At 40.1% G+C, this 8,597-nt stretch overlaps 1 protein-coding gene across 1 annotated transcript; it reads left to right on the top strand.

The window, feature by feature from the left end:
• The first annotated feature begins 414 nt into the window (after positions 1 to 414).
• Positions 415 to 6,394, top strand: LOC114930941 (uncharacterized). The gene is made up of 4 exons (XM_085482742.1): positions 415 to 427; positions 537 to 1,854; positions 4,277 to 4,404; positions 6,108 to 6,394. The coding sequence occupies exons 1-4, from the start codon at positions 415 to 417 to the stop codon at positions 6,392 to 6,394; spliced, it is 1,746 nt and encodes a 581-aa protein (XP_085338868.1).
• Positions 6,395 to 8,597: the final 2,203 nt, after the last annotated feature.

Here is an 8,597-nt window from a genome sequence, read left to right as displayed (position 1 = left end):
GCTGCTACGCCGGTGCACCTGTGGTCTGATTCTAAGGTCACCCTTCACTGGATTCGCGGACACTGCACCCGCTGGAAGACCTTTGTTGCCAACCGAGTGTCGCAGATCCAGACCCTGCTTCCAGACGCTCATTGGAGACACGTCGCCGGACGAGAAAACCCTGCAGATTGTGCATCGCGTGGTGTTACACCTAAGGACTTACGCAATCATAAACTGTGGTAGACAGGACCTACCTGGCTGTCAGGAGACGAGGCTGCCTGGCCTGGTGCAGACATCGACGTCCCAGAGGATGACCTCCCTGAGCAACGAGTCACCAGCCTGGTAGTCAAGGCGCCAGTCACTACCGAACCGGACCTTCTTCTGCGATTCCCGACGCTGCAACGGCTGCTGCGAGTCACTGCGTAGGTGTCGTCGATGGCTCAACCCGGTGAGACGTGACGCCAGACCTGGCCGTCCATTGCAGCCTGACGAGCTGGACTCCGCGCTGTTTCGATGGCTGCGAGTGGTGCAGGCGCTCCACTTTCCGACGGACGTAGCCGCGGCCTCTGCTGGACGCACTACTCCACCGCGAAGCCACCTGGTGAAGTTGAGTCCGTTCCTCGACGATCAAGGCGTACTGCGCGTCGGAGGACGTCTCAAAAACTCTCAACTTCCGCTCGACGAGAAACATCCGATGATCATCCCGGCGGCATCCTGGCTGACTCGGCTGGTGATCGATTCCTGCCATCGACGGACACTGCACGGGGGTGTGCAGCCGACACTCGGCCTGCTCCGCCTGCGCTTCTGGGTACCTCGAGGAAGAACCGCCGTCAAGCAGCAGCTACATCGATGCGTTACCTGCACTCGATGGCGTGCTGCCACGCCACAGCCTCAGATGGGTAACCTTCCTCGGGACCGAGTAACGCCAACCCGACCGTTCCTCAGCACCGGCGTGGATTACGCAGGACCCATCCTCCTTCGGACCAGCAAGGGACGTGGACACCGCGCGCACAAAGGGTACATCGCAGTCTTTGTCTGTTTCTGGTCGAAGGCCACTCACTTGGAAGTCGTCTCCGACTACACCTCCGAGGCTTTCATCGCCGCTCTGCGCCGCTTCGTCTCCCGCAGGGGCCTCTGTGCTGAGATCTACAGCGACTGCGGCACGACATTCATCGGGGCAGATCGTACGCTGCGAGGTCTCTTCGATGCAGCGACAGCCGAAGGTCATCGTATCGTCCTCGCCGCCACCGCTCAAGGAATCCGCTGGCACTTCAACCCGCCAGCGGCCCCGCACTTTGGTGGTCTTTGGGAGGCTGCAGTGAAGTCGACCAAGTTCCACCTCCGTCGGGTGATCGGCGAGACGACCCTCACGTTCGAGGAGCTGAGCACACTCCTCGCCCAGATCGAAGCTTATCTTAATTCTCGTCCATTGCAGGCACTCTCAGATGACCCAGAGGACGTCTCGGCGTTGACTCCCGGTCACTTCCTCGTCGGGGCGCCGCTACTCGCTGTGCCGGAACCGTCATTGACAGGGCAGACGGTATCCACCTTGTCACGCTGGCGTCATTTGCAGCAGATGAGAGATCACTTCTGGCAGCGATGGTCGTCCGAATATTTGCACGGACTAGCCTCGCGCACCAAATGGCTCAAGGACGAAGCTGCACCCCACGTCGGCGATCTCTGTCTCGTGCGCTCCGAGTTCACCCCACCGAGCCGATGGCCACTGGCTCGCATATCGCGACTGCACCCCGGGGACGATGGGATTGTACGCGTGGTGTCAATCCGAACGGCCACGTCCGAGCTTGTGCGCCCACTCGTCAAGCTTGTTTTCCTCCCGGGCGTGAACGACGCACCTACACCGCACGCTGACACTTCGTAACGTCACTCATTACACAATCATCACATCATGCATCATAGCATCTGTCGCACGTCACTCATCTCATCCACCACCGCACAAAAAAAAATTATTTCGTTATCACCGCTCACTGCATTACACACTCGCCGTTCACATCAACCACGCGTTTTCACCGGATCAGCTGATTATTTCACACCACGCGTTCACCACGTGCCCTCATCGGCTCAGCTGATCGATTCACACCACGCGATCACCACGTGTATTTCGCCGCGCCGGCGCGCCCGCCCCACCATCGATCGCTATCGGAATGTGATCCGCGCCGGAATCACCACCAACCTTTGTCACGTTGTGATAAAGCGGGCGGGAATGTTTGAGATGTTAAGTAAAATTTTTGTAAATTTTAGAATTTTCCATCCGCGTCAATAATAAAAGTCACGGTCTTTTTTGTATGTTTGTCACGGAAAAAAGTTGTCATAAATTAAACCTGTCATCTCATAAACATTCTTTGCACACAAACAATTAACGGTATCACAACCGTTCCGCCGAATAATTATTTTCAATGAGCATGCGCGGCTTACCACGGGCGCCTCTTTTCACCAATAATTATCGCGATCGCCCGCGCGCGCATGCTTTCTGCCAGCCGTCTTCCGTTAATTTTGACAGCGGCCAATAATGAGCTGTGCCCTCGAGTCACCTCGAGCACACTTAAAATTGCTCGCAATAATTGGCGCTTCCCGAAAAAGTGGGTTTTCTTCGGAAACCCATAAAAGAGAGCTCGCACCCGAAATCCGGGCCTTATCGCTTTCCGTAGTGACCGCATAACGCAACCGCATATTATTCTGATCCGCTAAAATCTCGTTGACGACCGCCGCTTATTCCGCACTTTGTTCTCGATTAGATTTTCACTGAAATATTTAAATGTTATAAGTCTTGTTCAAGTAATTTGTAATTAAGTGTGTATTGAAATTAAACTTTTTTAATACAAAAGAAAAAGTGACTTATCCTATTGTGTCGCGCGATCCTCTTTCACGCAGCGCGTTTGCGAACATTTATTATTGTGAAATAAATGAGACACTTATTTTTATATACTTGAAATTAATAACTTTATTTTTCTTATAACCAACCAATAGCACAAAAACTGAATTTCTCTCTCTTAATATTTTCGTACAATGTGTTTAGCTTCGATGACCGAGAAGAAGTGTATTTGTACGCGCGTTCCATTTTTTTCAATCACGCTCGCTCAACGTGAGTGTCTTACGACTCATTCCATCAATGGATGGCACCACTGAAACGTTTAGCTAAACCTTTCATTGAAATATTCACTTATTCCAACAAAAATATCGCAAAAAATTTATAGATAAAGAAAATCTTGAAAATTTCGAAATTATCTTTATTTTTAGAATAATCTCAAGAATACAAAGTTTTATTGTGGACATCACGTTGCGGGACATTCTGTGTATATATATATGTACATGCATACATACATACATTTATATATATATATATATATATATGTATATATAAATGTATGTATGCGTATATATACACAGGATGTCCTGCAACGTGATATCTACAGTAAAACTTTGTATTTTTGAGATCATTCGAAAAATAGAGATAATTTTAAAATTTGCAGGATTTTCTTCATCTATAAATTTTTTGCGATATTTTAATGACACCTCCTTCATTTTTATTCAATATTTATGGGGTTCAATTTTTATAAATTTTTTTTACATAATCAAATATATATATATATTTTTTTTCTAAAAGTAACACTTTCTGAAAAATAAAGCAGTCTTTTGCTTATTTTAAATAGTTGTTAGTAGTAGAAATATTATAGTAATAATAAATAGTAAATACAATAGTACAATAATAGTAATAATAGTTATAAAGTTGCAGTAGTAACAAAAAAAGATATTTCATGCCAAAGACAATCCATTCGTCTGCTAGTTGCTTCTAAAATATCTTCTCCCAGAACGATTTGCATGTGCGTTCTGATTATTAAAAAAAGAATATTTTATATCAGAGAATTTATTCGTCTGCTAATTGCTTTAAAAATATCTTCTCCCAGAACGATTTGCATGTGCGTTCTGGTTATTAAAAAAAGATATTTTATATCAGAGCCGATTTATTCGTCTGCTAGTTGCTTCTAAAATATCTTCTCCCAGAACGATTTGCATCTGCGTTCTGGAAGATATTTTATGCCAGACTTATTTATTCGTAAACTGCTTCTTTACCTCAGATACGGTTTATGTATCCTCTGTTTAGTATAAAAATAAAACATTTATATTGAAACTTTATTGTATAATATAATATAGTTTGAATAAAATATAGATTTATAAATAAGAGACTGCATTTATTTTTCAAAAATCTTTTTTTGATAATTATATAATAATTGATACATTTAATTTTTTAACAATATTTTAACATTGTGCTTTTTTGCAGGCGATGGATGCTGAAGCTAGAAAGACAAGAGGAAAATGACTCCAGGTATAGCACATCTAAGGATACTAACAATGAATCCATCGATAATCAGAAATCGGCGGAATTACTATCCAATAATGGATTCGAGAGTTAGTATCCAATCGTTAGTACCCGCGATGCAATGCCTGGAGTCAAATTCAAATACAGGTACGTGTAGTAAAAATGTCGAACTTTGCGAAGATAACAATTATTTTGTTATCGAGAATAGCCCTCTGGATATAAATAATATCCAGGTAAGCATGCTTCAAGGGCGTTGCATTGTCGACTTTTCTCATATGTGGAATGAACTTCAGAGATCATTCAATAATCATATGAAAAAAATAAAGTGCCAATTTAAAGATTGGAAACTCATAAAAACTAAAACCGAAAGCAAAAAGAAAAATGACTCTAAGAATAGCACATATAAGAATACTAGCAATGAATCCATCGATTTTCAAAAATCGGTGGAATCGGATTCCGATACAATAGATTCTAAAGTTAGTACTCAGAAAGTGCAATGCCTGGATTCAATTTCTGAAACAGATATTTGTAATAAAGATGTCAAACTTTGCAAAGATAATTATTTTATTATCAAGAATGGCCCTCTGGATATAAATCGTATCCAGGAAAGCTTGCCTAAAGGCCGTCGCATTGTCGACTTTTCTCATGTATGGAAAGAACTTCAGAGATTATTCAATAATCATATGAAAGGAATAGAGTGCCAATTTAAAGATTGGAAACCCATAAAAACTAAAACCGAAAAAATAATAAAAATATTTTAAAGTCAGCTCTTTAATTTTTAAACCACAATCTACACTTCATTCCTCTCGGCCAATAGAGCCAAACGCGATGTTATTGCGACAATTAAGAACGACAGAAAATTTGGAAACTAAGGAATTTGAATCCTATGGTTGGGATCTCAGAAACTCCCCTTGTTCCTTCTCTTAACATCCCCTGTAAAGAAATAGGCGAGAAAAATATTGGTCCGAAAGTCGGCTGAATCGGGATTTTCGGACCAATATTTTTCTCGCCTATTTCTTTACAGGGGATGTTAAGAGAAAGAACAAGGGGAGTTTCTGAGATCCCAACCATAGGATTCAAATTCCTTAGTTTTCTTTCGTTCTTAATTGTCGCAATAACATCGCGTTTGGCTCTATTGGTCGAGAGGAATAAAGTGTAGATTGTGGTTTAAAACCGAAAGGTTTAAGACGCATTTTACTTTCAAGTGCCAAATGTGCAATACTAAAGTCGAATTCTGGTCAGAACCCAAAGATTCGAAAATATTTAGCATTGATATGGCTGTTGCAGTAAGAACTATTACAGTGAGAATTAGCTATGCCCAATTGGAAGAGCTGTGTGCAGCTATGAATACTTAATGTATGTCCGATAAAAGTTATATTCAAAATCGAGATATGTTAGTAGACAAGTTTGAGAAAACATGGAAAATATGAAAATGGCTGGCCAAACTGAAAAGCAACTAGCTCTCGAAAGGAACGATGTTATAAACGATATTCCGTACATAACTGTAATAGCTGATGGTAGTTGAAGTAAACAATCGTACGGCCACGCCTACGATTCTCTTTTCGGTGTTGGTACTTTCTTTAATTGGTTACTACACAAAAAAAGTTTTTTTTGTCGATATTTGCAATAAATATTGCACGATATGCGATGTAGCGGAACAAAACGGAGTCGAACCAAAAAATCATAAATGCTATAAAAATTTCGATCGTAACGCAAGCTCCATAAGTATGGAGAGCGACGCCATTGTAGAAGGCTTTAAAAGTAGCCTGGAAATGCATGGATTAATTTTTAGAACAGTCATTGCCCATGGTGATAGCAGCGTCTATCAGGCCATCATTGATAGCAGCATATCGGGAACAAATAGTGACCGTGAAAAAAATAGAATGCACCAATCATTTGCTTCGCAATTTTTGCAAAAAGCTGCAGACGGTAGCAGGGACAACTCAGCCAAAAATGCATAGAAAGCGCGGTTTCGTCCAGCTACCAAATGTTGTAAAGAACAATATTATGAACATACAAACAGAAGTAATAGAAGCAATTAATTTACGAAATAAACAAGAGCAACCTCACCCACCATGATAAAACTAGAGAATTACAAAAAGATATATTAAACATTTCTAGTCATATATTTGGTAAACATAAACGATGTAAGGAACGCGGTCGTATATGTGACCTTGATGAAATGAAGAAAAATTATGTACCGTTTCTCAAGTTACACGATCTTTACCAAAAAGTAGAGAAGGCTATTATATATTTAAGCGCTTATTCCGACGGTTTGTTGTACAAATACACCAACAATCCTGTAGAGCCGTTCAATTTGATAATCTGCAAAGAAATTGCTGATAAGCGCATTAATTTTAGTAACCAAGGCTTTTACAATGCTAGAGTTGCAGGGGCAGTTTTGCAATATAATTCGAAACAAGGTCTTACGGAAATGCATAAAAGCATGGATAAAAATGTTCATCCTACTGTCGAGATTCTGGAAAAGCGACGACAAATTAAAGTTGCAAGAACTAGAGAATCTCGGAAAATGAATGGAAGGCAAAAATGTAAAAGGAAGTCAGGAACAGATTGTCATTACGATCCGCAATTACAAAAACCTAATCTTCTACCCGAGATTTTTGAACAACTTCGACAAAATCAATTGGAAAAGTTGTTTGTAAATGGGAAAAATTGGAGACAAATTGAACGTAATACAATAGAGCAAAGTGATTCAGATTTGTGGCATTCACTGAGACAGGAATTGTTGACGGCGTCTCATTTTGGAATTGTATGTCGCATGAGACCGACAAAGTTTTGCGCCGCAACCGTAAAAAACATTTTATTTCCTCCCTCTATCGATACTGCGCCTATGAAATATGGTCGCGAAATGGAAAAAATTGCAAGAAAAGAATTGGCCGTAACATTAAAAGAGATAAAAATTTACGGATTATTTATTGATATTAAAAATCCGTGTTTGGGTGCTTCTCCAGACGGACTCATAGATAAAGATGGTCTGGTAGAAATAAAATGTCTTTTATCAGCTGAGCATTTAACAGCGGAAAAAGCCATAAAAATATTATCCCATTTGAAAGGCATTTTTAATGAGGAAAATCCATATAACATAAATCAAAATCACCGATTTTTCTATTAAATTTAAGGCCAGTTAAATATAACGTAGCGAGATTATTGTATTTTCGCTGTGTGGACGCCAAAAAGCTTGAAAATAGTACGTGTTAATAGAAATACTGTATTTTGGAATAATCAAATGCTGCCCTTTTTAACACGTTTCTATTACGATTGCATGCTTCCGGAAGTCTTGGACAGTCGGCATAATCGACATATGCTATTTAGAAATCCAAGCTATATAGTAGAAGCTCAACAAGAACTAGCTAAAAAAAGAAAACGAACGAGTCTTCCACAGTGTAATGTAGAAGATAAAAATATTGCCAAAAAAAAAGAAATGTATCGAATCAAATATTTTATCAATGAAGCAACTATAACTGCTTTGAATGCAGAACAAGATGATTGCATTGTAGTTAGTTATTCAAAAAATACAGAACTAACAAAACGCGATATGGCAAAGCACAAAAAATTTTTAAATAATTGGGTTGCTTTTTTTGATTCAGTAAAGGAAAATGTATTACCTTTAGATAGTCAAATAAATGACAAATCATTGGACCGATTTTTGCGCGTCATAAGAGAGAATTTTTGTTTTGAGATACAAAGTGTGCAATATTTGAAATATCCTCATATAATTAAAGCAAGTTGTAATGATAAAAGTTTACAAATTATTGGAAGAAATTGCAGTAATCACTAGCGATGTATTTCTTTTGACGGCACCAAGCTTCGTGTGTACGACAGTCTATCTGGCTGTACATACGAAACATTGAAGGCTAAAAAAAAATTACATTCATCGCCGTTATCCACAAATAAATAAAAATAATATAATATTTGAAGACGTTCAAACACAACCTGATGGTATATGTTGTGAAATCTTTGCTGCCGCATTTGCTACAACTATATCTTTAGGAGGAAATCTTTGTGATGAGACATTCTTCTGACGTTAAACGTATGAGACAACATTTCTTGAAAATTATAGCAGAAAATAAACTGTCGCCTTTTCCTAACTAATAAAAATTATCATTATACTAAAAATGTGTAATTGTAATAAATATTGTTGCAAAAAAGTGTCTAATACAAATGTCTTATTTGCAAAAATCGGAGAGACGAAAAAAATACATATATTATGGTTGCGTTCTCACGGGAATGGGCGATGGAGGGGCCCATTTCATTCTATATA

This window comes from Nylanderia fulva, unplaced genomic scaffold (assembly GCF_048542155.1).
Source record: "Nylanderia fulva isolate GAGA-0341 unplaced genomic scaffold, ASM4854215v1 Scaffold219, whole genome shotgun sequence".
NCBI lineage: Eukaryota > Metazoa > Arthropoda > Insecta > Hymenoptera > Formicidae > Nylanderia > Nylanderia fulva.
Note: the sequence above shows the minus strand (reverse complement) of the source record. Positions and strands in the feature narration are given on the sequence as shown.

Coding starts and splice junctions, on each gene's coding strand:
- LOC114930941 (XM_085482742.1), top strand. Junction 1,855..4,276: donor ACACCGCACGCTGACACTTC/GTAACGTCACTC, acceptor GCTTTTTTGCAG/GCGATGGATGCTGAAGCTAG. Junction 4,405..6,107: donor ATCCAATAATGGATTCGAGA/GTTAGTATCCAA, acceptor ATTAATTTTTAG/AACAGTCATTGCCCATGGTG.